The 26,229-nt window shown below is 57.1% G+C and overlaps 4 protein-coding genes across 68 annotated transcripts in view; 1 reads left to right on the forward strand and 3 right to left on the reverse strand.

Moving 5' to 3' along the window:
* Positions 1 to 4,429, forward strand: part of SLC6A9 (solute carrier family 6 member 9) — a 35,076-nt gene extending 30,647 nt beyond the window's left edge. For 21 of the 29 annotated variants that reach the window (XM_045372424.3, XM_065523607.2, XM_005543620.5 and 18 more), the window contains 3 exons: positions 64 to 164; positions 2,898 to 3,068; positions 3,184 to 4,429. In XM_045372424.3, coding sequence (XP_045228359.1) covers positions 64 to 164; positions 2,898 to 3,068; positions 3,184 to 3,378 — 467 coding nt within the window. In that variant the 3' untranslated portion in view covers positions 3,379 to 4,429. The remainder of the gene's footprint in view (positions 1 to 63; positions 165 to 2,897; positions 3,069 to 3,183) is intronic. The other 8 variants (XM_065523593.2, XM_074009081.1, XM_074009126.1 and 5 more) reach the window with 1 other exon arrangement.
* On the reverse strand, positions 4,389 to 8,824 carry CCDC24 (coiled-coil domain containing 24). Of its 30 annotated transcripts, none has more exons than XM_074009256.1 (8): positions 8,593 to 8,824; positions 8,208 to 8,275; positions 7,956 to 8,072; positions 6,637 to 6,711; positions 5,772 to 5,826; positions 5,247 to 5,316; positions 5,061 to 5,139; positions 4,389 to 4,975 (listed from the first exon to the last, which is right to left on the reverse strand). In XM_074009256.1, the coding sequence occupies exons 1-8, from the start codon at positions 8,716 to 8,718 to the stop codon at positions 4,738 to 4,740; spliced, it is 828 nt and encodes a 275-aa protein (XP_073865357.1). In that variant the 5' UTR covers positions 8,719 to 8,824; the 3' UTR covers positions 4,389 to 4,737. The 30 variants fall into 30 exon arrangements, 25 of the variants coding, with proteins under 25 accessions (XP_073865357.1, XP_073865363.1, XP_015292558.1 ...); XM_074009262.1 differs by having other exon boundaries at positions 4,389 to 4,979; XM_015437072.3 differs by having other exon boundaries at positions 6,637 to 6,714.
* A 362-nt stretch (positions 8,825 to 9,186) lies between these two features.
* Positions 9,187 to 21,439, reverse strand: B4GALT2 (beta-1,4-galactosyltransferase 2). Of its 5 annotated transcripts, none has more exons than XM_065523641.2 (7): positions 21,146 to 21,439; positions 19,206 to 19,567; positions 18,762 to 18,997; positions 15,609 to 15,799; positions 15,264 to 15,386; positions 15,045 to 15,149; positions 9,187 to 10,283 (listed from the first exon to the last, which is right to left on the reverse strand). In XM_065523641.2, the coding sequence occupies exons 2-7, from the start codon at positions 19,513 to 19,515 to the stop codon at positions 10,133 to 10,135; spliced, it is 1,116 nt and encodes a 371-aa protein (XP_065379713.1). In that variant the 5' UTR covers positions 19,516 to 19,567; positions 21,146 to 21,439; the 3' UTR covers positions 9,187 to 10,132. The 5 variants fall into 5 exon arrangements, with proteins under 5 accessions (XP_065379713.1, XP_073865249.1, XP_065379703.1 ...); XM_074009148.1 differs by lacking the exon at positions 21,146 to 21,439 and adding an exon at positions 14,481 to 14,635 and having other exon boundaries at positions 19,206 to 19,536; XM_065523631.2 differs by lacking the exons at positions 9,187 to 10,283; positions 21,146 to 21,439 and adding exons at positions 11,712 to 11,933; positions 14,481 to 14,635 and having other exon boundaries at positions 19,206 to 19,536.
* A 912-nt stretch (positions 21,440 to 22,351) lies between these two features.
* On the reverse strand, positions 22,352 to 25,725 carry ATP6V0B (ATPase H+ transporting V0 subunit b). 4 transcript variants are annotated; one of them, XM_005543632.4, is made up of 8 exons: positions 25,578 to 25,725; positions 24,804 to 24,852; positions 24,476 to 24,559; positions 24,270 to 24,347; positions 23,991 to 24,060; positions 23,826 to 23,877; positions 23,434 to 23,624; positions 22,352 to 22,663 (listed from the first exon to the last, which is right to left on the reverse strand). In XM_005543632.4, the coding sequence occupies exons 1-8, from the start codon at positions 25,642 to 25,644 to the stop codon at positions 22,637 to 22,639; spliced, it is 618 nt and encodes a 205-aa protein (XP_005543689.1). In that variant the 5' UTR covers positions 25,645 to 25,725; the 3' UTR covers positions 22,352 to 22,636. The 4 variants fall into 4 exon arrangements, with proteins under 4 accessions (XP_005543689.1, XP_005543688.2, XP_045228453.1 ...); XM_005543631.5 differs by having other exon boundaries at positions 25,083 to 25,725; XM_045372518.3 differs by lacking the exon at positions 24,804 to 24,852 and having other exon boundaries at positions 25,083 to 25,725.
* Positions 25,726 to 26,229: the final 504 nt, after the last annotated feature.

Below are 26,229 nucleotides of genomic sequence, written 5' to 3' on the forward strand. Positions count from 1 at the left end.
CGTGACCCGGCCCCTGGCCCGCCCACTCTGTCCTGTGGACCTGCTGACCCCTCCTCTCTCCAGGGCACCGGAACTACTTCCAGGACATCCAGATGATGCTGGGCTTCCCACCGCCCCTCTTCTTTCAGATCTGCTGGCGCTTCGTCTCTCCCGCCATCATCTTCGTGAGTTCCCTGGCCGGCCCCTCCCTTCCCTTGCTGCCCCTTGGCCATGTGTCCATCTCTTGGGACCCAGCGGAGGGAGAGCAGGAGCTCCCGCACCTGGCCAGAGCTCCATACCCATGACTCTGGCCTTTGGGAGGCTAAGGGAGGTTGGAGAGAGTCAGAGAGGCGTGTGGTGACTCAGAGCTGCCCAGGCCCTGGCCTCAGGTTAGGAGAGGAGTGCCACAGCCTGTATTTGACTGCAGACATTGCTCAGGCATTCCTGCCTGGCACCCCGGGGGACTCAGGAGTCAATACGGATAGCGTGTCAGCCTCTGCCTGCTGGCCTCATCTCCCATCCCTCTAGGGAGGGTGTTCCAGGGCCTTGGCTATGTGGTGGGAACGAGTGTTCCAGCAGCAGCCCAAGGCTGGTAGATCAGGCTGTGAAATCAGATGTCAGCTCTGCATGGGGGCAATTTGCAAGCCTTCCAGGCAGTGAGGTGGGCTGGCTTGGGTGGGGGGTGTTCCAGGTTTTATGAATATTCAACAGCTGAGAAATTCCCATCAGGGAGCTGAATTGGTGGAAGGAATCCACCATGGCAAGGAAGCAGGCACTTTCCACACACCGTTCCCATGTAACCCGTGATGGAGCTCTCCAAGGTGTCACTGTTATCCCCACCTTACAGATAGGAAACTGAAGCACAGGGATAAGTAATTGGCCCATGGTCACACAGCTAATAAGAGGCAGAGCCACAATTCAAATCAGGTAGTCCAATTCCAAGCCTGGGCCAGCGCCACACTAGAAGCACCTCTGCAGGAGGGAGGAATGGTCCAGGGGCTAAAACCGTATGACTTAGCTCCCTCCTGTTTGGGATGAGATTCGGGGAAAGCAGGTATTGACAGTGTAATGGTCACTCCACAGAGGACAGGCAGGGCCATCTCTGAGTGACAGTGAGAGGGCTGGCCCAGTGGCCCGGGCAGTGTTCAGAGCCACACTCTTGTCATGTTTAATGCCTCAGTGGCACAGGGGGCTCAGCACCGGACTTTCCCTGTGGCTCATGTTTCTGAATAAAGGCCTGTGGAGGGCTGAGGTCTCTACCCCATAGGGTGTGGGATGTTCCCGAGCCTGGCACAGGCTCTCCCTCTGGCCACTGGCCCAGCTTTGAAACAGGAGGAGCGGAAGTGTTGGTGGTGGGAGGCAGGGGAGGGCAGGCACCACCACCCCAGAGTACCATGCCTTCTGGGGCAGTGGCCCAAGGGGAGCTCAGCCTCTGTGGCTCAGAGGGTCTCCCAGCATTCAGACTAGATTGATGTCCTGGGGAGAGACCAGGGGGCACCTGCCAAGGGCAGTGGGGAGGAAGGAGATGAGCACAAAAAGGATCTGTAGGGGCACCCTTGGCTGGGATCTGGTGTCTCCACAAGATTGAGGCACAGTGGGCGGGGCCCTTCCTGTGCCCAGGAAGCCAGGCCGGAGTTACCTTTAGGGGAGCCTAGAGTCCTCTCCTTGGGGTAACTCCAGCCTGGCTTTCTGGGCTGTTGTGTTTTCTCTGGGGGCTTTCTTTTTTCATATTTCTGAAAAGCTCTTTTTGACAAACTCCACCCTTCTGTCAGCTCAAATGAGGGATTTGTCCACACGTAGGTCAGGATCTGTTCCATTTAGGAAACCTGTTATAAGCTCCCATCGTGTGCAGCATCCCCAGAGGGTCCTCCAGTTTGGATGTGGGTCTTGCATTCTAGAATATGGCCCTGTGCTTCAGGATGGGGCTGGAACCTCAGGAGGAGGATGCTGGGACACCCTCCCACCCAGGCCCTCCGGGTGACCCGCCAGCCACTGCCTGTGTTTCTGCCTCCTTTCACTCCTTTTGTTGCTGCAGCCACAAGTCTTATTTCCAGTCTCACTCATCTCTTTCCAAGGAGGCTCCCTAGAGCACCACAGCCCGACACTCACCATTTCAGCCCGTGGAGCTTCCCCAGGCTGAATGTCCCTGTCCCCACGGCCGTAGACAGGCAGGGCTTTGCCCTACCCTCTTGCCATCCTCCTCTGCCTCTCTGTACCAGTCAGTTCAAATCAACACAAGAGACTGTGGCAGGCACTGTACTGGGCACTGCACCCCCAGAGTTGATGCAATCCCAGGAGCTCCCAGGTCTATGGGAATATTAAACCAAGCCACTCTAAGGGAAGCAGGTGGAAAACGCCGAGGGGAGGCCCTGCAGGAGGAAATGGGGGAAATCTGGGATGGCTTCTTGAAGGAGAGGGCACTGGCATAGGGTTTGACAGAGGAAGATGCAGAGGATGATTCCCCAGAATAAATGAAGAGAGGATGGGAAACACTGGGTGTGACTGAAACACTGAGGGCGGGGTCGTGTGGCAGGCAAGACAATTTGAGGTCGCACTGCCAGGTGACAGCCTAAAGGTCCAGGATGTGGCCTTACTTCAGTCGGCCAGGGGAAGCCATAGCGAGTCTTTGAGCAGAACTGATTGAATTCCAAAGGCAGCAGCAGCTCGACTGTGCTCGGCCAGTTCAGGACCGCGGCAAAGACAGATTTCCCTCCGCAGAGCCTTCCCACCCATGGTGCCCCGGTCCCCTGGCCCTGCCTGCTTCTTCCACAGCCCAGATGTTGACAGCTGTCCCTGTTCTGCCCCAAATGCCCCTTTCTAGTTTGGGAAGCCAGAGAGGAAAGGGTGCTGATAGAGGGATGGCCTGGGTCTGGGCTCTAGGCCAGCCTCATGCCCACTCCCACACCTGCCCCGTGCAGTTTATTCTAGTTTTCACTGTGATCCAGTACCAGCCGATCACCTACAACCACTACCAGTACCCAGGCTGGGCCGTGGCCATTGGCTTCCTCATGGCTCTGTCCTCCGTCCTCTGTATCCCCCTCTACGCCATGTTCCGGCTCTGCCGCACAGACGGGGACACCCTCCTGCAGGTGAGGGCGGGGGAAGGCTGGGTAGCCAGGTGAAATGGGAGGGGCCGGCTGGAAGGGGCTTAAGGGCTCCCCCCTGACGTGCCCTGCCCCTGTGCCCCGTGCCTACCTCATGCAGCGTTTGAAAAATGCCACAAAGCCAAGCAGAGACTGGGGCCCTGCCCTCCTGGAGCACCGGACTGGGCGCTACGCCCCCACCATAATCCCCTCTCCTGATGACGGCTTCGAGGTCCAGCCACTGCACCCGGACAAGGCCCAGATCCCCATTGTGGGCAGTAATGGCTCCAGCCGCCTCCAGGACTCCCGGATATGAGCACAGCTGCCAGGGGAGGGGCCCCACCCCCATCCCGTGCTCCCAACACAGAGACTGGTGAGGCGGAGGCCAGGTGTCTCGCCTGCCCCCTGCCACGCCCTGGCCAGGACGGCTGCTGTCATCTTGGTCACTACTGCTAGTGCAGTCATTCGTGCTCGTGCCCCCAGTGTTTACACGTCCTTTGGATGCCAAGATGGCAGCTGTGGGGAGGGGTGGGAGTGGAGGGTTGCTGGGAGGTCCAAAGCACTTTGGAGGGGTCTCGGGCCAGGTCCCCAGTAGTCTGGGCGGCTTTACGTGGCCTCTGATACCCTTATACCCTGCCCTGAGCTGAGGTTCTGGGTGGGCCTCCAGCCCCATGGCTAGTGCTCCTGCCCTCAGAGCAGACCCCAGCCTCTGCCAGGCACATTTGGCTCTTCCTCCCTAGGGGCAGGATGAGGGGCTGGGGGCTGTGCAGTGTTACTTGTCAGGCTGTGCTGCCCAGCCCTGTTTATCTGTGTAATTATTTTTGTAAACGTTGTATTCTCTGTGGTTGCCACCTCCGCACCCCCAGCCTTGGGTCCAGTCTGTCTTCCAGGCCTGCTTGCACCTCACTGGGCTGCTCCGGGGTCTCTGCCCCTCATTCCAGCCCTGGCTGTCAGGCCCAGCCAGCAGAGGACCGTGACCCAGCAGCCTGCCCAAAGCATTTGTTTCTGGGGGATGGGGTAGGGGCTGCTCCACAGGAGGTTTGAGCCCAGCGTCCCGGGGAAGGGGACCCTGCACGACACCCCCTTGCCCTTCCTCCATCAGGCTAAAGGCCCAGTCTTCCCAAATGTGCTGCCCTTGTTCATGTGCCAAATGGCCCCAGCCCACATGCCCCTCCCCTCTCCGGAGCGGAAGCCCCCAAGTGTCTGAATCCCTGAAGTGTCCATTTGTCCGTCCTCTGTGCAGTGACAGCCCCGGCCAAGCCACCTCTAATCCTCTGTAGCAATAACGGTGCGCCGCCCATCCCTGCCCATCGTGCACCACTAAGATTTTAAAGTCCATAGATTTTAATGAAATTTCTATTCCTGTCTCTGAGCGGCTGCTGTGCTTTGTCTGGGTCCCCCAGGGGACAAGAGTCAGGCTGGAATGGGACCTCTGTCTGCCAGGCCTTTGTGAAGGCCTGGGAAGAGAAAGGCCAAAGGCTTTGATGATTGGGACCGATGCCCGGCCACTCAGCTCCAGACACCAGGGATCTGGCAAGGGGGTGGGGCAAAGGCCAGACAGACCAACAGCCTTGGGGTCCTGGCGAGAGCTCATCCAAGACCGATCTGAAGCTGGCTGGGCCAAAGCAGCTCAGGCAGCAGTGGCAGACGGGTGCATCCTGGCAGAAGCCAGAGCCTACTCGGTGACCAGCCCTTCAGGCTGGGGCCTGGGATGCTGCACTGGACATGGGCGTGGAAGCTGACCCTTCCCTGGGGCTGTACTGAAGCTGCCGTCCCCAGCGGCGGGTAGCGGCCTGGCCTCGAGGTCGAAGGCAAGGCTCCAGAGGAGGTGCAGGCAGGCAGCACTGGAGAGGTGCAACCCCACAGAGAGGAAGCAGGGGTCTGAGGCCCTGCGTGGAGGACCCCAAGGGCCACTGCCTGGACAGAAAGGAGTAAGTGTGGGGGGTGGTGGTCTGATCCTTCAGTCCACCCTGCCCTGTGTCTACTGTTGTGGTTTACCTGTGGTTGGGAGAGACACAAGGCGGCCCCACAGATGCCTGCAGCTCCTGCTCCATGGCCTTCTTCTGTTCCTTTAGCTCTGAAGGAGAGATTCGGCTGAGCCAGTGCCCAGCTCTTCTAGGGTGTGTACAAGTGCAGGGTGGGAGCAGGAGGCTGAGTGTTCTGGGCCCTGATCTGTGTCCTCACCTGCCAGGGTGGGCTCCAGGGCTGCCTCCGAGGGGTGGCAAGGCCTCATATACTCCTCTTCCAGGCAGCGCTGCAGGGAGAGGCAGGGAGAGCTGTCAGTGCCCAGACTCAAGGTAGGGGTGGGGCAAGGCAGGATACAGAGGCCTAGATCCCTAGGGCATGCCCATGTAGCCCCTTCAGCCCATCCACCATGAGGGCAGCCATGTTCCCCAGGGAATACCAGCCTTGCAGAAGAGCTGAGTTTGGCAAGATAATGGTGGGGCCTGTACCCAGACCCAGGTAAAGGAAGGAGGCAAAAGACCTAAAACCGTTGGCCCTGGCCTTAAGGGCTCAATTAGAATCCTGGGCCTCTAGGATTTTGCAGGTGCACACAAGCATGTATCCCTGAGGAACGGATGCGGGACTCACACAGCCTGTACACGCACCTATGCATGCACACAGGTACATGGGCCTCACCCAGGTGAGAAGCATGAGTGTCTATGCTCAGCAGTGAGGCTTGGGGGAGAGCGCAGGGCTGTGGCTCACCTGCAGGATGGGGATCTCCCTCTCCAAGGTGTGACACTCCTCCTCCAGAAGGCCCCTGGGACATGAGGGAGCAGCAGCCAGAACCCGAGACATAGGACCAGGGCTCAGCTGAGTCCACCACATGGCCGCAACCTCCAGCCTCAGCAGAAGCCCCACCCAACCTGTCCTTCCTCAGCCCACACTGCCCTCTGCTTCTTGGTGGGCTGCCCCAGCATAGACTTCTGGCCCCCACAAGGCTCCTTCTGGGCAGGAAGTGTCTTCCCCTCACCTACCTCACCCTGGCAGGCATCCTTCTCTCTCCCGCACTTCTGCGCTGTGATTCTACTTGCCTCCATCTTCCCTCACATCACAGCCCTTCCTCTGCTTAAAATCCTCTGTGGCTACCCCCAGAGTCAAGATATTTATATTTATTTTTAAAACAGGGTCTTGCTCTGCCACCCATCATGACTCACTGTAGCCTTGCCTTCCAGGGCTCAATCAATCCCCTCTCACCTCAGCCTCCCAAGTAGCTGGTACAGGCATGCACCACCATGCCCAGCTAATTTTTGTATGTTTTGATAGAGATGGGGTTTTGCCATGTTGCCCAAGCTGGTTTCGAACTCCTGGGCCCAAATGATCCTCTTGCCTCAGCCTCCCAAATTGCTGAGATTATAGGCAGGCTCGGCCATGGCATCTGTACTTGGCTGCTTCCTGAAAGCAACCTCACTAGCTCTACAGCAGCCAGCTCTTTCCATCTCTCAGCCTGACACACATGGGTCTCCCCACCCAGTATGTTACCTTCCTCCTCTCTCACAATCCCAGCATGCCAAGATCCATCCCTGTCTCCACCCCTGCCTACACACATGCAGGTGCCCCTGGGCCTCACCTCAGATGTCTGGCCACCTGGTCAATGTTGGACACGTTCAGTTGGTCCTTGATGATGCTGAGATCTCTGTGACCACTGCTGGCAATGAAGTCACTATTACTCTCCCCATGTTGCTCACCCCAGGCCTTCAGGACCCAAACATCACTTCTCCTAGACAACTGTCTTTCTTTTCTCACAAAAACAATATAATATAGTGCAAAGAGTAAGAGTTTGGGAGCCTAGTTTTGCAAATGAGCTCTGCCACCCTTCATTGTGTGTGACTTCAGACAAAGCACTTATCCCTTCTGAGCTTTAGTTTCTTTTCTTTTTGTTTTTTTGTTTTTTTGAGACAAGATTGTGCTCTGTTGCTCAGGCTGGAGTGCAGTAGCACCATCTTGGCTCACTGAAGCCTTGACATCCCAGGCTCAAGTGCTCTTCCCACATCAGCCTCCTGAGTAGCTGGGACTATAGGTGTGCACCACCACACCTGTTCAATTTTTTGCACAAACGGGGTCTCACTATGTTGCCCAGGCTTCTTCTTTTTTTTTTTTTTTTAGAGACAGGGTCTTTGTCACCCAGGTTGGAGTGCACAGGTGCAATCATAGCTCACTGAAGCCCCAAATTCCTGAGCTCAAGCCATTATCCCACCTCAGCCTCCCAAGTAGCTGGGAATCCAGGCATGTGCCACCACGCCTAATTTTTTTTTTCACTTTTTGTAAAGATGGGGTCTCCCTGTGTTGCCCAGGCTGATCTCAAACTCCTGGCCTCAAGCCATCCTCCTGCCTCAGCCTCCTAAAGTGCTGGGATTACAGGCATGAGCCACTATGCCCGGCCTTTAATTTCTTCTTGTGCAAAGTGCAGACTTTGCCCACCTCAGGCTGTGTGAGGATTAGAAAAAGAAGTTGCTGCCATTCACTTATGAATGTTTTATCTCATTCAGTCCCAGCTGTAAATACCATTTGTAGCCATCCTCTTTAGCTCTCCCTGCCTCCCTAACCCAGCCCTCACTCCTGTTCTCTAGGCCAGAGGAGCAATCGCCTGCTGGACTTTCTTCCCTTTTCCTACAAAGCTCTTCTCTCTTTCATCTCCCTGAAAACTGCTCCTCATACGACAACACGCAGATCAAACCACTTTCTCCAGGAAGCTTTGCCTGTCCCCAGGCTAGGCAGGTGTTTCCTCTGGGTTTCGGCAGCCCTCATGTGCTGATCTCTACCACAAGTGGTGGTGGAAGTGCCCAGCCCGTGACTGGAACCTCCTGCATGGAGCCAGGTGCAACCCACCAGTTGGCTAGGGCCCTCTGCCAAGCAGGGACAGATCCCTTTCTCCTACCATCACCTTACCTGGGCCTACCACCTCTCATCTGGAATATCTCCTGTTCTGGCAAATCACACCTGGGCTCCTCCAAGGCAAAGTGCAGGACCCTGGGGCTATACTGGACCCAAGCTTGGGCCTGGTCCCTGCAGAAGGTGCACAGGAAGGAAGATGAGAGGCTCCTTTCTGGAAACCACAGAAAAGGCAACCCTGGCTCTTTGTTAGGGGCAGGGCTAGCCCACCTGGTATCTGGGGAAAGGACCCAGGCCTGAGGCTCCCACCTGCCCTCACAGATGGCTTTGTGGTGGAGACCCTGGAGCAACTGCCGGAGTTCCTGGCGCAAGAGGTCCTTTAGGAGAGGCGGTGGTGCCAGAAGAGAAGAGGGGTCAGAGATGGGGCGGGAGCTGGGGGCTTGAGAGGATCGAGCCTCTTGGAGCAGTGCCCGTAACATCGCCACCTGCAAGGAGAGCTGGGATACCTTGCGACTGGGGAGGGGAGTGACCGGAATGGTGGGGGCTGGGGGAGTGAGGGAGAGGACAGAGTCAAAGGGGAGAGGGCCAGGACAGTGAGACCCAATAGGATCTCGGGAGTTCCCCGGCAGGGCCAGGGACCCGCAGGAGGTGGGAAATCACACCCAGGGGCGTGGCCCACCTTCCCTCTCCCCACCTCCGCCCGCAGCTCCAGGCTCAGGTCCACCGCCGCCTCCCCCAGAATCCTCTTCACTTCGGGTCGCTCCCGGAGCGGAATGTGCTCCTCCACCAGCTCCCACAGCGAGGGGGAGTGACGAAGCATGACCCACCCGCGCCGCCGTCCCCAGCTCGGACCTACAAGCCGCAGGTCAGAGCGCGGGAGGTACCGCGGGCCCGCCGGCAACGCTCACCAAGCCCCGCCCCTCTATGAGGACCGCCCTCTTCCAAGCCCCACCCATGCTCTGCCGCCGGTCCCCTCAGCTGGGATTGCCCCGTCCAGAACCGCCATTCCTTGGCGCGCTCTTCTGCCAGGCTTTTGGTCAACTCGTATGCCGCGGGCCCAGAAGCCAGGCAGTGGGAACCAGCGCCCTAGCCCCACCTCTTCCGCGTGGCCATCACCCGGGAAACCGCGCCGCGACTCTAGGCCCCGCCCCCTCCCGTGTGTGGTCCGGCGGCGGCGCCTGCAGGCTGGGAGTTCAGACTTAGTGCTCCACCGAGCCCTGACCCCAGGCACTTTGGGCTCGGCCCTGGGCACCTTTAGGCCTCAGGGAACGTGTTAAGACCTGAGAAATCTGGGTCCACGGGTTTATTACTTCGTCGCCTCCACTGGCCCGGAAGCAGTGCAAGGACAAACTTCCCCTTAAGGCCAATAGAAGCCTAGGGAGTGACAGCGTTCCGAGAACCAGCATGGCCCGGATCAGGTTTACTTGTTGGGCCAAGTGCCCTTCCACCACAACACACTCAGGGTAACCATGTTCAGGGACCCGACCCCCACCCCCAGACAAGGGAGCTGCTCCATTCACGTTTTTTACTAAAGCACCCACACAAGTTTCTGTGCAATGTACAAACACGAGCCGGCCCTGGGGCTCCTGCCTCCTCTCTCAGACAGGGAGGCGGGCACCAGACTTACTGATCCAAGCCCCACCTGCCTCCCATGCAAAGGCCAACCCCAAGATCCCAGGCAGCGACACAGCATCCCCTCTGGTCCCCTCCTGGGGCAGCTCCTCAGCAGGGGGCGCACCAAAGCTTGCCCCCTACAATGTTGAATGAAAAAGGTTTCCCCTCCCCTGGGAGCAAGGGGGTTCCCAAGAGCTGAGAATTTCCCCCTGGAAGAGACACTGCCCCCTAGACATACCTCCCACCCTTCCAGGCCCTAGGGGACTCAAGGGGGGAAACTGAGGCACAGAGAGGTGGAGTGACCTAGCCCAGGCCACTCCGCGAGGCAGTGCAGGGGCTGGCCCGACCCTGACAGTGACTGGGGCTGGGCTAGGGGGAGGGGGTCAGGAAGGAGGGTTGACTCCAAAGAGGGCCACACTTGTGAAGAGCCTGCCCAGGCAGGAGGCCCCCAAAGTGGGTTCTGAAACTTCCAGGTATAGCTAGGGGGCCTATTGAAGACCCTCGGAAAACAAAGCCCACAGTCTCAGTCCTGGAGGTCCTCCACAGAGCAGCTGCCAGCCAGGCTGTGGTCAGTCCTCTGGCAGGCAATCCTCGGCACCGAGAGCCTCTGTCCATTAGTGTCAGCCCCGAGGGGGCCACGACGGGGGCCGCCCAATGTCCACTGTGATATTGGTGAAGAGTGGTTGCCGAGACACCTCCAAGACCTGGTACCGCACTGACCCAATGCCGTCCCGCTTCATGGTCAGCTTCGTGTTTTGAATCTTGGTAAACCTAGATAGGATGGAAATGGTCTGTATCAGGGCTAACAACTGTAAACTACAAATAAAATCCTACACCCCCCAATCAACTAAATGGACCCCCTTTTGGCCACGGGGACCCCAGAGAAACCTTAAAAACAGGGTTTCCAGCCATGATGGGAAGGGACGTCAAACATGCCTTGTTATACCCACTCCCTTTTGCAGTTTAGACACAACAAATGACCAGGATTAACGTCAAAGCAGAGATCACAAGACTGACAGAATGCATTCTTTGTGTCAATAAGATACCTAATTATAAATAGGATCTAAGGCCAGCCAGGCAAGGGTTAAGTCATGCACCTCTGCACTTAAAGAAGAGACTATGCTCTAACTGCCGCAAGGATTTTCTTTTTCTGTAGCAGCTAAACAAGTACTGGACTTGAGATAACCAATATTAAAACAATTTGCATAATGTGGTAATTTATTAAAGCTAAAAATAATAGAAAAAAATTTGCAGCTCACCCACTGCCAGATGCTGACCCCTACGCCCCTGTTCCACAAGCCATAACTATAGCTTTGGTGGGACAAGAGACTGATTTCAGTAACTTTCTCCTGATAAGACCATCGGCTGTGAACTGGTTCTAGCCAGTTTACAGAGGCTGCACACTTGAGTACTTTTGTCCTTTTGAGGTATAGGGCCTAACTGCAATACATTTAAATATTGTCTCCACCCCAAAGTGAACATAGATGATATATAACATGCATGTTTGTTCAATATGCATATGTCAGGACCCCCTCCATGAATATTCATAGCTCCTCCAATAACCTATTGACCAATCCATTCAACTAAAATTCCTATCTCACTCCTCCCTCCCTCGAAGTGCCTGTTAAGGCTTTGGCTGGAGGCTCTGCTTCCTAGCCAGTGGGATGGCCAGCCTGCAGGTTGTAACCCTTTATAAAGGAGAAATAAAGTCTCCTTTTCAAATTTGATTTAGTGATTTTTTTTGTTGTTTTTTTTTTTGAGACAGAGTGCAATGGCGCCATCTCAGCTCACTGCAACCTCCGCCTCCCAGGTTCAAGCAATTCTCCTGCCTCAGCCTTCCGAGTAGCTGGGATTACAGATGCCTGCCACTGCACCCAGCTAATTTTTGTATTTTTAGTAGAGATGGGGTTTCACCATGTTGGTCAGGCTGGTCTCAAACTCCTAACCTCAGATGACCCACCCACCTTGACCTCCCAAAGTGCTGGGATTATAGGTGTGAGCCACCTCATCCAACTGATCTAGTGATTTTTAAGTTACCACCACCAAACCCAGTATGGGATCTCTGTGGCCTAAGCTTAAGCCATCCTGGCTCCTTCCAGGGTTGACTTGGCAGGAGCCCTTCTGCTCTTGCATTGGCCCTCAAAACAGAGATCTCACCTGCTTCAGTCAGAAAACAGAAGTCTGACACCCTCACAAATCTCTCAGCTCAGACTTTTATTTTTTTTTTTTAAGACAGAGTCTTGCTCTGTTGCCCATGCTGGAGTACAGTGGCGCAATCTCAGCTCACTGCAACCTCTGCCTCTTGGGTTCAAGCGATTCTCCTGCCTCAGCCTCCTGAGTAGCTGAGACAACAGGTGCACACCACCAGGTCCGGCTTTTTGTTTTGGTTTGGTTTTTTGAGATGGAGTCTTGCTCTGTTGCCTAGGATGGGAGTGCAGTGGTGCGATCTCAGCTCACTGCAACCTCTGCCTCCTGGGTTCAAGAGGTTGCCTCTCAACCTCCTGCCTCAGTCTCCAGAGTAGGTGGGATTACAGTTGCTCGCCACCATGCCCAGCTAATTTTTTTGGTATTTTTAGTAAAGATGGGGTTCACCATTTTGGCCAGACTGGTCTCAAACTACTGACTTCAGGTGATCTGCCCACATTGGCCTCCCAAAGTGCAGGGATTACAGGCATGAGCCACCGTGCCCAGTCTTTTTTTTTTTTTTTTTTTTGTATTTTTAGTAGAGACAAGGTTTCACTATGTTGGCCAGGCTGGTCTCGAACTCCTGACCTCAAGTGATCTGCCTGCCTTGGCCTCCCAAAGTGCTGGGATTACAGGCACAAGCCAGTGTGAGGTCAGCTCAGACCTTTCTATGCCTGAGACCAGGCATCCTACAGGCATCTCAAGCGCAACCAGATGCATCATTTTTACTCCCCACGCCTGTGCCATTTTCTCTGTTCCTCATTCTTTAGTGACTCTTTCGCCAGCTATTTATTGAGCACCACCACGTGCCAGGCTGTGCTCTAAGCACCAAGGCTACCGCCATAGCCATGACAGGTGGGGTCCCTCCTCTCAGGGCAAGTTGGCTTCTCTAGGGGAGGCAGGTAACGGAGAAAACATCAGAGTGCTAAGAGAGACAAGAGGGCATATGTGACATTGAGCTGAGGGCAGGAACAGAGCACTCCAGGCAGAGGTCACAGCACATGCTGACCCTAAATTGGGAAGATTTTGCACAGCTGAGTGGCTAAACCTGAATGGGACACCTGGAAAAGCAGAATATTAGCCTGAAGGTTCAATCACACTGTGCAAGGGCAGGGCTCTAAGTCAGAGTGAGCAGTTCATATTTTCATTCTCACAGAATGAAATGTGTAAAGGATCTAAGAAATGTTTAACCCAGTTTGGGGGGCAAGCCATAAACAGGGAAACCAGTTAGAGGCCACTGCAGTAGTCCAGGCAGGATCCCAGAGGTTGAACTAGGGTAAACGTAGTAAAGGGGGAAAGCAAATGGACTCAAATGTTTTAGGGGTGGCAGTGATACAGCTTGCTGATGGATTTGGATTATGTAGGGTGAGGAAAAGAATAATCCAGAACTCCCGGATTTTAGGCAACAGCAACTACGTAGAGAGAGTTCACAGAGTTTGTGAACTCTGAATTTGGTATCAGGCTGGCTGGGAGAAGGGCCTACAGGGTTTGTGAAATGTAAACAAGAGATTCCTAACGCTGCTCTGTGACTTGTGCTAAACTTTCTGGGGGTGGGAGACTCAGAGTAGTCATACCCAATCCGTGAACCCAACATTCACAGAGTTCTTTAAGCCGGAAACTTCTTGCTATCTTGCCGCCTCTACAACGAAGCCAGACATGTGTAATTGATGGTGGCACCCAGGCAGGCTACTCCTGAAACAGGACCAAGGCTCCTGGTGTGTACTGTGGAGCTCCACTCCTCCCCCAGATGCCCTGAAGCCCCTCTTCTCTTGGTCTCTTACCCGTTTCCTGCTGACCAGTTTTCATCAGAACTGCTTTTTCATCAGCTCCCTGCACTCCCCAGTGCCTCATGCTTCTCCGAGGCACCAACCCCACACCAGGGCTACAAACCACCTCCCCCACTCCTACCCCGTGTTCAGAGTAGAAAAACCCTCCTGCTCAAGCTGGAGACACGGCATCTCCATCCCCAGACCCTGTCCCACCATGCTCCCTTGGACTCCTTAGATTCCTTCAGGCCGGGCTGACTATCTCTCCTGCTCCACCCAGCGGCTATGCCAGGCTTTCGCCCTGCTAAAGCTCAAACAGTGTGCCTTCCAAACACAAACCCTGCCCCGCCTCTCCCTGCTTCAGGTTCTTCCATGACTCCCCAGTCCTCTGGGACAAAAGTTAAACTCCCATCTGGTATTCAAGACCCCTGACACTTACGTGGTGAAAGGGCAACAGAAGAAAAACCCCTAACATCCAGACCTGACTTTCCCTCCGCCCCACTGTCACTATCAGCCTTCAGAGATCTTAAAACCAAATAGCTTCAGACTCTTGGCATGTATCATACACGTTCACATTCCAGACTCTTCCGGATATGATTCCCCTTATCCAGGCTGGTTTCCTCTATTAGCCTGGGGAATGTAACACTGTGCCCAAGGTAGGCGTGAGGCAAATCTTTGTTAAATGAGTAACTATTTCAAACTCCAGTTTACCATCGCCTCCTCCAGGAAGCCTTCCATCACCAATCCCTCTTCTGCCAAGAGAACACCTTGCCTTGATCACCTTGTGCTATAACTGCCTGTTTCCATAACTATTTCCCTGCCTAGAATGAACTTTGTAAGGAAAAGCACAGATTGGGTATGACTACTCTGGGTCTCCCATCCCCAGAAAGTTTAGCACAAGTCACAGAGCAGCCTCAAGAAGCCCAGGAAGCCCTTGTTTACATTTCACACACCCTTTAGGCCCTTCTCCCAGCCAGCCTGATACCAATTGTGGCTACCTCCTAAGAGATACACCCACCTCCTTCAATTTCAGAGGGGTGGGCATTGTGTTTCCACACCCCCTTCCCATCCTGCTCAGGTCCCCTTTGTCGGGTCCACAGGAGCTGTGCCCAGCACCCACTGGCTCTTGTCCTATCTGTCCCAGCAGGGATCCCACAGGTGCACAAGTGAGGTCTGCGAGGGCACCAACAGGAATGCAATCCACTCAATTACTATTTAGGCCTTGACATTAAATTCTAGTCACCTCTAGGAATCGGGCCAGGGGTAAGTGATATTGGGCTGAGGCTGGGCTGGAGGTTGGGGGACAATGATCGGGGTACCAGCAGTCACCTCTAGGACTCAAGGGCTTTGGATCACCTCAGGGAATCAGTGGCACTGGGAGTCACCTCTTTGGAGTCAAGGATGCTTGGAGATCCCCCACTGGGGGGTCAGGCATTGGGCAACTTGGGGTTAAGAGCTGGGGATATTGGGAAGTTGCCTCTGGGGAGGAAGGGGTGAGGGTGCTGGGGTTACCTCTGGGGAGTAAGGGGTGAGGGTGCTGGGGTCACCTCTGGGGAGTAAGGGTGAGGGGTGCTGGGGTCACCTCTGAGGGTTGGGTTCATTATGCTTGTCACGGTCGTGCTTGATCATGCGGTAGCGGCCGATTCGGATGTCTGGGCGAGAGATCTTCATCCCAGTGAGGGAGATCCTGAGGATAGGGATGGACAGACTGGAACAGGCCCCAGGAAGGGCAAGGAACCCCACCCAGTCTGTACCTCACCCCCCACCCACCCAGCCTATTCCCCACCCCGTGCTTACTCACCGGTTGAAGATGTCATCGTCCTCGCCACCCCAGCCCCAGTACTCGTTGGGGAAGCCATTGATTCTCAGAAACTGAGCCTTACTCAGGCCTGACACACCTCCAAAGTAGCCAGCATAGGGCAGCCTGTGGCATGGGAAGTCAGGTGTCAGTAAGGGTCCCAAGGAGACTCCAGGGGAAGAACCAGAGACTGGGTTGGGGGGAATGTCCAATGGGGTCCAGGGAGGATCCAGCCTCGCCAGTGGGGTCTGGGCTGGGGCCAGGAGCAAGCGGGGCCCTGGGGCTGGAAGTGGGTCTGTGTCTGGTGGTGGCAGGAGGGCTGGGTCTGGTTGAGAAGACAGCCCTCACCGGAAGCCAAACTTGTCCATGGCAATGGCAAAGTGGCGGGGTTGGTCGCCGCAGCGGTATAGGTTGCGGTCATCCATGGGGACCAGGTCCACATCGCTGAAGATGAAGCAGTCATAGGTGGCATCCTCCTTCAGCGCCTCTAGGAAGCCCACGTTGAGCAGCTTGGCCCGGTTGAAGGTGTCCTCACCATGCTGGGTGAGGGGAGGAGCAGGTCAGCTCTGGGCCTGTGACCAGCAAGCACCTGCCCTTTGCCACTCTCCAGAGCAGTCTCTGGGGATTTACCAGCCCCCTCGCTGCCTGGCTCCTCCAGACTCTCAAGATCTAGTCCAGCTTCTCGACCGGGATCTGGCCTGCAAAGGCCTTTCATATGTGGCTCCAACCTCCTCTCTGGCCACTGCCCTCATATCCTGAGGCCCAGCCACACAACATCCCTCAGCAGCCCCAGAACATGCCAGACTCTTCCTTGCCTCCAGGCCTTGGGGTTAGCAGTACCTGTGCTTGTCACACTCAGGGCTGGAGCGGCTCCCCTGACCAAACTTCCCCACCCCAGTACACTTATTCCCTCCTTCCCGTGGGCTTCCTTTATGCCAATACCCAATGACAACGATGGGTGGAGTTCTCATCTCATTCGCTCATTCAAACACGCCCTGTGGCTCTCTCTCCTTTGTGCTAGTGGGGATTCTGGAGATGGCCAGCCCTGGTCCCACTCCTGCTGTGTATAGAGTCATGCAGTGAGACAAACAACGAATGCCCCAAATGACCAGTGTCTAAGATGCAGGAGCCATGGGGACTGCGCCAGGAGCCTCAGGCTCCCTGGAGCTGCATCCAGCTGCCTGGGCAGCCTCTGAGACCAGGACACGTCTGGGCTAGATTCACTTCTCTCTCCAACAAAATGACAAGCAGAGGGCCTACAAGCAGTCACAGCCCAGTGAGTCTGGGGTCCCCTGAGAATTGGGGCTGCAGGAGTCCTGGCCATGCAGGCCTAAGCACCAAACTCTGGACTAGCAGGGAGCATTCAATGGGAGGAGCTGACCCCTGAGCCCCTGCCCCAACCCACAGCCTCCAGGCTAGAGCCAGAAAGGTTCCTGGAGAGGGGCCGGTGAGTGGCCTTTCTGGAATGAGTGGAGAGAAAGGCCCTCCTCTCCACCAGCAAAGCCACTGCCGGAAGAGGTGGGAGCTGCTCCCCTCTGGAACCCTGACCTGCCCAACCCCGCCGGCTCTCTTCCCTCCCTCTCCTGCACCTCCTCTTTCCCCGCCCTTGGAGAGACCGTCACTTTCCTCCCAGCTCATCAGCACTCCTCCTGACCTCTCACCAGCCAGGAGCCCTGTGTCTCTCCCACATGGCTCATAAACATGCTCAATCCTCTCCCATCTGAAAAAACAAACCTCCCTCCAGCCACCATCCTACCTTTTGCCTTCCCTTCTCAGCAGGAATTTTTTTTTTTAAGAGTTGTCTCTAATTGGTTACTTCCATTTCGTCAAATCCGATTCCTTCTTCAACCCACTGCAATCTGCTTCCGCCCCCACCATGCCCCTGAAATGGCTCTCGCTGGGCCCACCTTGTTGCTAAATCCACTGGACGAGTTTTGGTCCACATCCCTCCTCACACCCCCACAGTGCCCATGCAGCTGCCATGTCTCCTTCCTGACACTGACTGCTGGGTTTCCGGGATCCCACACTCCCCTAGGTCTCCTCCGGCCCTTCTGGCCAAGCCTCTCAGCCTCTGTAGTGGCCTCTTTCTCCCTCCATCCCTGAAGTGCTGGCTTCCTCCTCTCATGCCCCTTGCTACCTGGCAGGTCAGACGTTGTTGGTTTTAGGGACCAGACCGTCTACATCCTGGTGCTCCCAGATCCCTCTCTCCACTGCAGACCTCCCTTCTGGGTCCAGACTCATTTGTCTAACTGCCTGCTAAACATGTACTTCCCACAGGCACTCAAACTCATCACACGCAAGAAAGGATTCAGAGTCACACTCCCCCAGAACTGGCCCAGCTCCTGTGTCCCCATCTCACTCACAGGCACAGCCATCCCCACAGCCAACAGCCGAGGCGGAAACCCTTGCGCTGTCCTGACGTCGCTCTTTTCTAACTCTCCACTACTTGCGCAACATCCCCACTTCTTCCCTGAGACTCCCGCCCCACTCATCCGCAGGGTCACCGCCTCTCTCCTAGGCATTGTCCTCTCTTCCAGACGGGCCACCCTGCCTCTAATCTCCCCTTTCCATCCATGCTCCATATGCAACCAGAGCAACCTTTCTACAAGGCAAACACGCAAGTCACTCTCCCCTTACAACCTTACATGGTGCCCTGCCACCTTTGCGCTGGACTTACTGCCAGCATGCCTCCCAAGACACTTCTCAGTTTGACCTCCAACTCCTCCAGCCTCATCTTTGCTACCCAGCCCACATGCTGGACATATAGTCCACACCTCAGCCAATAAATGGTGAACACAAGGCCAGTTCTCTCACTGGGCCTGCATCCTCCAGGTCCCTCTGCCTAGAATACTGGCTTCTCTAGACCCTGATGCCTGTTCATCTCTCAAGACCCATCTCAGCAACTGCTTCCCAACCCCAGGGCTGGGCCAGGGCCCTCTGTGCTCCCACGGCCCCCTGCTCCACCTCCACTTGCACCCCATCATACAGGAGGGACCCAAGTCCAAGACTAGGAGGTCTCTGTGGTCGGGGGGTGGGGGGGACCTGCATCAGAAGTCCCTTCTGGGACCCAGTGGCCAGTCCTAGCCAGGCCCACCAAAAGCCTTAAGATGCTGAGCTGAGTGCCCTGGCCTCAGCTGTGGCTGGCACCTACCCCAAAGGGTTCTGCAGGCTTCCCCTTCTTTCAGGGTCTAACTCCCTCTCCTCAGGGCCCTCAACACCTCCTCCTACAGCATACCTTAGGCCTGCACCACCATGGGGTGAGGCCTGCCAAGGCTAGAGAGTGGGGCTCAACCCCTTCTGAGACCATGCACACCCCTGCCAGTGTGCATGCCAACATTCACATGCACACACTGTGTGCACACATTCCTGTGCACACTGACAAACACAGACTACCCATGCCCAGGTACATCCACATATCCACATGGCCATGGGCAGACAAGGACCCACAAATGCCCCAACCCACATATACACCAACAGGCACATGGGCCCCCACATGGGCACCTGGTTGATGACATAGACACCGTAGCGCAGCCGCTGCCGCCTCAAGATGGGGTGTAGATAGTGGAGCCAGTAGCGCAGGTGGTGTTCCCGGTGTCTAAAGGGGATGATGACCGCCACCGTCTGGGCTGGGGTGCAGTCGGGCGGTGTGTATCGGCCACCCATGAGCACGCCTGGGTTCTCCCTCTGCACCCGCTCCAGGGGCATGGGTGAGGTGAACTCGATCAGCAGTCTGCCCACTGCAGGCAGGACAGTGTCAGGAATCAGGCCAGAATCCACAGATACCAGCCCCCACCCTCAGCCTGGGGGTGGGCTAGGGAACCCCAAGAATAGCCCTCTTACAACAGACCTGGACCCTTGGCACCCCCATGGGTCCGGATGCCATTTCTCTAGTCAAATCAATAAAACACTGTTTCCCCACAGGCAGGCCCTACCCTCCAGGCTCACCAAGACCAGGTGGCGAGTCAGGACAGGGTGGCAGCATAGGAGCCGTGGGACCGGGCCGGGCACTGGGGACCTCAGGGAGCCCGGAGCTAGAGGCGGTGGCGTTGGGCCGGGAGCAGTTGCTGCTGCTGCTGCTGCTGGCAGCTGGGTGGAGAGCACGGGCAGGGCCTCGGGCACTGAAGCGGCTGAAGAAGGCCAGGTGCTGGGCGTAGACGTCAAAGTAGAGGATGACGGCCACGAGGAAGTGCAGCAGGCAGAGAAGGAGCACAGCCTTGCAGACGCGCTCCAGCGTCCCCCCCAGCAGTCTGCTCATCCCGCAGGCGGCCGCTGGCCCGCCCAGTGGGCCCGGGCATCCGGCTGCCGGCCTGAGCAGGGTGGGAGGGAAACAGATCCAGCAGGTCAGGGCAGGACAAGCAAGGCTGCCCACCTACCTCCCACCCAGCTGCCCACAGTCGCGGGCCACACCTCACACTGACCTGCTCATACCCTTTCCCGCTCACAGACTCACGGACTTACCTGCAGACACCCAGGCACAGTTCCCGGCAACTCAATACTCACATCCTCAAGCACACCCCACTACTAAGCCACATACAATTACCTTCCTCCACCTCACTGACACACACACTCAGGCACTCACCCTAATTGCACAACTCTACACACACACGCATTCCCAGGAACACAGACATGTGAACTCTGACCACACTGGTTTGTACCTAAGCATGGAAACATGTTTACCTATAGACCCCCGTGTGCCCCGGTGCCTCTGAGAACAGACACCCCACAGGGCAGCATCCTTAACCCAGAACTCATGGCTTTGGGAAGAGGGAAGAGACGGAATACTGTGCACCTACCATGGAGGAGCACCTTATACTCATGACTGCATTTAGTCCTTCCAGGAGCCATGGTGGGAAGTGGTTTGGTCATTCAGATCCCAGGCCAGGCCAACTGGGACCAGGCTGGGAAGTTGCCCTCAGCATCCGGGGGGCCCAAATACAGACTGGATGTTTACAGAATCCCTTCCCACTGGAGCAAAACGTCAAAATATGGGGCGGGGCAGGGGACACCCCTCGCTTAAGACCTCAAAGCCAGCCCCTTGGGACTGGGACCAAGGCTCTGGGCCCTGTCCAGCACAGCTGGTTCTGATTCCCGGAACGAGATGCTTGGGCCTGCAGACGGGCACAGCACTGGGCATGGCAGGAAGGGGTCTTGCCTGGGCGACGGCTCCAGCTGTGGTTCCAAGAGAGCAGCAGCCACTTCTGGCAGTGCTTCAGGGAGCAGGGCGAGTCTCACAGGCACACAGAATCACAGGGACACCCTGGCCCCAGCTAGTCACCCACACTCAGACACACAGAGAACTACAGTCACAGACACACCCGGGTGACAGTAACACACGAAGTCCCACACTCACAAACAAAGCCACTGCTCCTGGACTTCCACAGCCATACATCCAGGCTCCCAGGCAGCTCACACCCAGACCCACGTGCAGACATTCCTACTCTCCCTCCAGCGCAGGGGTTCTGGGTCAGGCTGGTGGCCAGGCTGAGGGGTGCGTTTGGGCGGGGCTGGCAGGCTGAACACGTGGCACCCGGGGAGGGGCAGGCCGCACAGACCGGGTAGGTATGCAGCCTGGGGGCAGGGGGAGTGGGTGGAGGGCAGGGGACGAGGCAAAGGCCAAGGGGAAACGTGTATGGAACGCCTCCCCGCGCCACGAGGCCGGGGCGAGCGAGGACAATGAGGGAGGCCGGCTGGACGCGGGCGGAGGAACCCAGGAGGGGCGCCGGGGTGGGGGCGGGGTGGGGGCAGCCAGGCCAGAGTCTGGCCGCCGGCGCCTCTCTCACCGGCTCCTGGGTTGGGATCTCGGGGCCGCGCCCGGGGTGCCCCTCGCGGGGCTGGGTCTGGAATCTCGGGGCCCTGGGTGGGGGCCGCGCGCGCCCTTCTCTCACCCGGCGCTCGGGGCTCAGCAGGGGACGCCGCTCCGGCTTGGGCAGGGCTCCCGGCTCCGGCGGCTGCTGACGGTTCCGTCCCCCATGGCCCGGCCCCACCGCCTCCCGCCGCCCGGTCAGCGGCCACCGCGGCCCCCGGGTCGCCTCCCGCCGCCGCCGCCGCCGCCGCCGCCGCGGGCCATGGAGCCGAGCCGCCCCGGGGGGCAGGGCGGGGCCGGGCGGCCGGGCAGACCCACGGACCGGCGGACCCACGGAACACAGCGCCGCCGCCTCCCTCCCGCGCTACGGCGCCTCGGAGGGGCAGGCCCGGCCCGCGCGCCCGCGCGCGCGCCCCCGCGGCCCCCGCCTCCAGCACGCCCGCACCCGCCGCGCGCCGCTACGAGCCCGCCCTGCCGGCGGCGGAGCCCGGGCGCCCAGGAGGCACGGACCCCGGAGCGGAGGAGGAAATGGGTCAGGCTGGTCCAAAGGGTGGGCTTAGAGATCGGACCGGCGAGCGGGTGCAGACTGTCGAGTTCTTTAGCGGGGAGTGGGGATTGGATTGGAGCGCGAACTCCCTAGGAAGGGGACCTGGAGGTTGGGTAGACTCAGGCTGGGGGGTTAGGGATTTGTCAACTCTAATTGGACCAAGATTCAAGGTCGGCCAGCAGAGAGGGGGCAGGACCCTTAAAGGCGTGGGCTGGAGGTGGCTGGGGCTTCTAGGGTAACAGGAAACAGGGTCACGGAAGGAGAAAAAGAGATTGGACAGGGGTGGGAGGAGCTGGGGGCCCTAGGAACAAGGATCAGAGTACAGGTTTCTGGGAGGGGCTGCTATTGGGACAGGACCACCACTGAAGGCAGAGACCACTGCCTGGGCTCCAGGCCTCACAGGGACGGAGATGATGGTCCCCGAAAGTACAGCCAGGTAAGTAGATGTTGTTAGACAATTGGGGCATGGTGGTCAGAGCCCTGAGCAAACGGGCCTAGAAGGACCACAGGCACAAACACACCCAGGGGCCCATATCTGCACACTCCCTCATCCCCAAACAAGTCTGTTTGGGGGCCACAGAGTCCTCCACCCAGCACCCTTGCCTCCCCACCTAGGAGCAAGCTCTGTGCAGATCAGAAGTGTGCAGTCAGAAAGCTGACAAGGGATTGGCATGAGGCTTGTAAAGGCCTTTTTACCCTTCCTCTGTGAACGGTGGCGCAAGAGGGCAACAGAAGCTGCACTGACCCAGACAAATACCAAGTTTATTTCACAAACACTAGGAAGATGGGTTGAGGATGGAGGTGGGGGACACAGGTGCACAGCTGCAGAGTCATCAGCAGCAGCCTGCTCCCAGCACTGAGAGCCGGCCTGGACTGCAGTGCCTCCAAATCAACACGCAGCAAGAGGCGAGTGCAGGGAGGGCCCTGACCACCAAGCCTCTGAAAGGCTAACGGACACAGCTCCAGCTGTCCCAGGAAAACCATCAATAAATAAGAGTGAGGCACGGCCCCACCCACACATATCATCTAGTCACCCATCTTCACTCTGGAGGTCTGCAAAAGAAGAACAGGAAAAATCAGGCAGGGACAGAGGAATACGTAAGGCAGTGACAAATGACAGAAAATGAGACCTAGCACATGGTTGGATGGACAGACCACAAGAGATTTATGACTAACCAGGATGGACACACTGTGACAGACAAGGCAGACAGACAGGGACAGACAACCACAGAGTTACGCTGTGGGACAGATGGAGAGAGGAGGCATATGGATAAAGCTAGTCACTAAGAGTCAACCCAGTCAAGCACCCACAGTCACACTCAGACCCTCAGGCTGATCCTTAGTCACAAACTCACACACTGTCAGACAGACTAGACACACACAATTTAGACAATGCTGTCCTACTGACAGGCATGTCACAGAGAAATACACATAGCTCCAAGAGGCAGTCAAACACACCATGATAGACTGATATAGACAGACAAAATTCCATCCTAGTCTAGATCACGAATACAGACTGGAGGCACAAAGAGCATGGCAGATAAAATGAGAGAACAGAAAGAGGGAGAGACTAAGTGAGAGCTATACAGATACAAAGCATTAGAAAGGGGGAAAAACAAAACAGGGCTGTTGTCAGTGATACCAAATCAGAGACAAAAATAGCCCCTGCAGGAGAAAACCAGAAGATGGAAACGAGGAGGTGGAAGCTGTTTGGGGGAATCTATAGTTATAGGTAGAGAAGGAGAGCACTTCAGCTTCTCCAGAAGGAGGGTAAGGCTAGGTTGGGGACAAGGACACAGAGGCTCCCCAAGGGGATTCATCACCTGAAGAATTGCGACGATGACCCCAAAGAGGCCAATGGCACTGCCAAAGATCTCCACGATGAGAATCTTTACAAAGAGGCTGGGGTTCTGAGCATCGGCCAGGGCAGCCCCACTGCCCACGATGCCCACGCAGACTCCACAGAAGAGGTTAGACAGCCCTACGGTGAGGCCAGCCCCAAACATGGAGTAGCCTGGGAGGATAGAGAGTGGTGCAGTGAGGCTAAGCCAGGAATGGGGGAGATATGGGCCAATGGGGCCAATCCCCATGCCCACTCTGCAAAGCAGAAAAAGCAGGTGAGAGAATATCAAAATGGGGGTCTAAGCTGGGAGGGGAGAGAGTAGAAGCAGGCATGAAATCCCAGCATTTTGCATTCATACACCCATCCACCCACCTGCATGGTAGTTCCGATGGCCAATGGCCTTGGGGTCCGTGGCACTGAAAGGCTGAGGGAAGAAGAAAAGTAATCAGAAACCACCCTGATGCACCCCATCCAATCTCTAAGCAATGTGTAGAACACACCGGAATGGATTCCCGCCACCACCCTGGCTTTCCGTACCTCAGCCATGTTGCTAATGACAATTGCCATGATGATGCCGTAGATGGCCACAGCCTCACAGAAGATGATGCTGGTAGTGGTAGAGGTTAGGGGTAAGGAGTGGAAAGGAGAAAGAAATGAGAAAGAAACCATCCTTCCTGCCCAGTAAGTCCCCAGTAACCTTTCGCCGCTAACATCCCATCCACAAGGCGGCTTGTCAGAAACAGTATGTCAGATCACACACCCAGGCAGCGCCAACACAGCTAGTTCTGACAAAAGTCCGAGGGCCCTGACACTTACCTGACTAGGTTCTTGGTCTTGATCCTGGGGGCCTTCACTCCTCCACCAATGATGGAAGAGCCAGTAATATAGATACCCCTGGTGGAAGGATAAAAAACTGATGAGCAGAGCCCAAGCTGTCACTGCCCTCAGCATGACTAAGACCCCAGTGACACCACCTGCCATGACTCAGCCCCTGCCCCCAGTCCCACCACACAAGTACTCACCAGGCTGCCCCAACCACAGACAGGGAGATAGCTAGGCCAATGCCCAGGTTGGACCACATGAAGGGCGAAGTCTCCGTCAGGAACCTGTTGTGGAGGCAGAGAAGAAAGCAATTCAGCCCTAGCAGGGAAGTAGAGCACAAAATCTTGGCCCCCCAACCCCCCTTCAACCCCACCACCACTTCTGCATGCAACAACTGACTGCATATTTCCCAAAGGTCCATGTCCCAGGCAGGCGGTGGTGTGGCTCGAGAGGGACTCAGACCAGAGAAAAGAGGAGAGGCTGCAGGGAAGAAGCTTCAAGGGGAATCCTGCCCCTGCCCTCCCTTACCATGCCACATCAAAGCGGAAGCCCAAATCAAAAATGGTGTAGCAGATTCCTGCAGCAATGAGGAAAAAAAAGGGGGTTACGGGATGCTCTGTAGAGATAAGTTCCTCAACCTAAAGTAGCTGCCGAACTGAAGGGCCGCGCCGAGCTGAAGGACCACCTCCCTGAAGGGGCGTCCTCAGGCTGCCCTCAGGTGACAATACAGCTATCTAGACAGATTCCTGTGCTTAGGCCTCCATTTTCTGCCACTCCCTTGCTAAAACCACCTCCCAGACCAAGCACCTGTGCAGGCAGGATCGCCACCCGCAAGCCTGAATCCGAGGCGGGACCGAGGGAGCAAGCGCTCCAGCCAGGCCCCGCCAGATCCCGCCGGTCCAGTCCGTTCCGCTGTTTACCCAACAAGCTGTGAGTGGGGGAGGGCAAAGCGACCGGGAAAAGAGGAACCGGAGCAGCCGGCCTGTGACCAAGCAGGCCGGTCAGAGCAAGAAAATGGGGACGGCAGTGAGACGTGGGGGCGGGGAGAGACAGCGATTGTGGCAGGAAGGGAGAGTGCTGCCCTCGCGGCCCCTACCCGCCCGCACCCGCGCCCCTCCTCAAGTAGCCAGAGATCCGGGTCTCCTCTGTCGGGGTCAGAGGCCCTCGCAGGCGCCAGTCCAAAAAGCCCGGGGTGCAGAGCGCGCGGGGGGCCAGTATTCCCCGCAGGCCACTTCCCCGATGGGTTCTGGCCCGGCCAGCTCGGCCGCGATGCTGCCCCCGCCCGCCAGGACCCGGCCTCACCCACGGCCAGCGCGCAGGCCCAGAAGGCCACGAAGACCCCGGAGTAGAGCAGCGCTAGCCCCGTCATGGCGGCGACGGCGGCGGGGGTCGGAACCGTGGGGCCGGAGTTACAAACGCGTCCCAGCGTCCACCGTCCGCCCCGCAGTCTGTCCGCCCGCCCCGCAGCGTCACCTGACTCCCCCACGTGACGCGCCGGCACCACGTGACCCCACGCCGGTCCCCGCGCAGCGCCGCCGCCCGTCTAGAACAAGGCGACGCCGGAACCGCAGGCGCTGGGGATTGTGGTAATTGTAGTCACGCGTCTCGGCGGAGGCTCGGGCGCCCTCCTTACTAGGAACTTCGACATCTGGCCGGTCCTTTTCGAGTCTCTCCACCTCGCCCTGCCAGCCCTGTTTTATTCTCTAGCCTGCTCGTGGGCCCCTAAGGCGTCCTCTCTAGCCGTCGTGCGTCCTAGCCAGTGGCGGGTGGCGCCGCGCGTGCCCTCTGCCTCACCTTGCTCAAAGCGTCTCTCCGCCCAGCGCGCCTGTTGGCTCTCGTTCCGCTGCCTGGCTAACACCTACCGTCCTCCGAAATCGTCCTTCCGTCAAGCCTTCCCTAACCCAGTGGCAGGGAAGCGCGTTTGCTGGGCTCCCACGATGTCCTGGTGATGCTT

This window comes from Macaca fascicularis, chromosome 1 (genome assembly GCF_037993035.2).
Source record: "Macaca fascicularis isolate 582-1 chromosome 1, T2T-MFA8v1.1".
Lineage (NCBI taxonomy): Eukaryota > Metazoa > Chordata > Mammalia > Primates > Cercopithecidae > Macaca > Macaca fascicularis.

Excerpts from the sequence above, each read along its gene's own strand:
- CCDC24 (XM_015437036.3), bottom strand. The coding sequence starts at position 8,718 with ATGCTTCGTCACTCCCCCTCGCTGTGGGAGCTGGTGGAGGAGCACATT. Across the intron at positions 5,317-5,771 it reads GGGAGATCCCCATCCTGCAG|CGCTGCCTGGAAGAGGAGTA; the intron begins GTGAGCCACAGC and ends CTCTCCCTGCAG. Across the intron at positions 4,976-5,060 it reads TGTGTCTCTCCCAACCACAG|TGGCCCTTGGGGTCCTCCAC; the intron begins GTAAACCACAAC and ends CTGTCCAGGCAG.
- B4GALT2 (XM_065523631.2), bottom strand. The coding sequence starts at position 19,515 with ATGAGCAGACTGCTGGGGGGGACGCTGGAGCGCGTCTGCAAGGCTGTG. Across the intron at positions 18,998-19,205 it reads TGACTCGCCACCTGGTCTTG|TGGGCAGACTGCTGATCGAG; the intron begins GTGAGCCTGGAG and ends TCCTGCCTGCAG. Across the intron at positions 15,387-15,608 it reads ATGGACAAGTTTGGCTTCCG|GCTGCCCTATGCTGGCTACT; the intron begins GTGAGGGCTGTC and ends CCCATGCCACAG.
- ATP6V0B (XM_045372515.3), bottom strand. The coding sequence starts at position 25,644 with ATGACGGGGCTAGCGCTGCTCTACTCCGGGGTCTTCGTGGCCTTCTGG. Across the intron at positions 24,348-24,475 it reads TCTGTGGTTGGGGCAGCCTG|GGGTATCTATATTACTGGCT; the intron begins GTGAGTACTTGT and ends TCCTTCCACCAG. Across the intron at positions 23,878-23,990 it reads TCATTAGCAACATGGCTGAG|CCTTTCAGTGCCACGGACCC; the intron begins GTACGGAAAGCC and ends TTCTTCCCTCAG.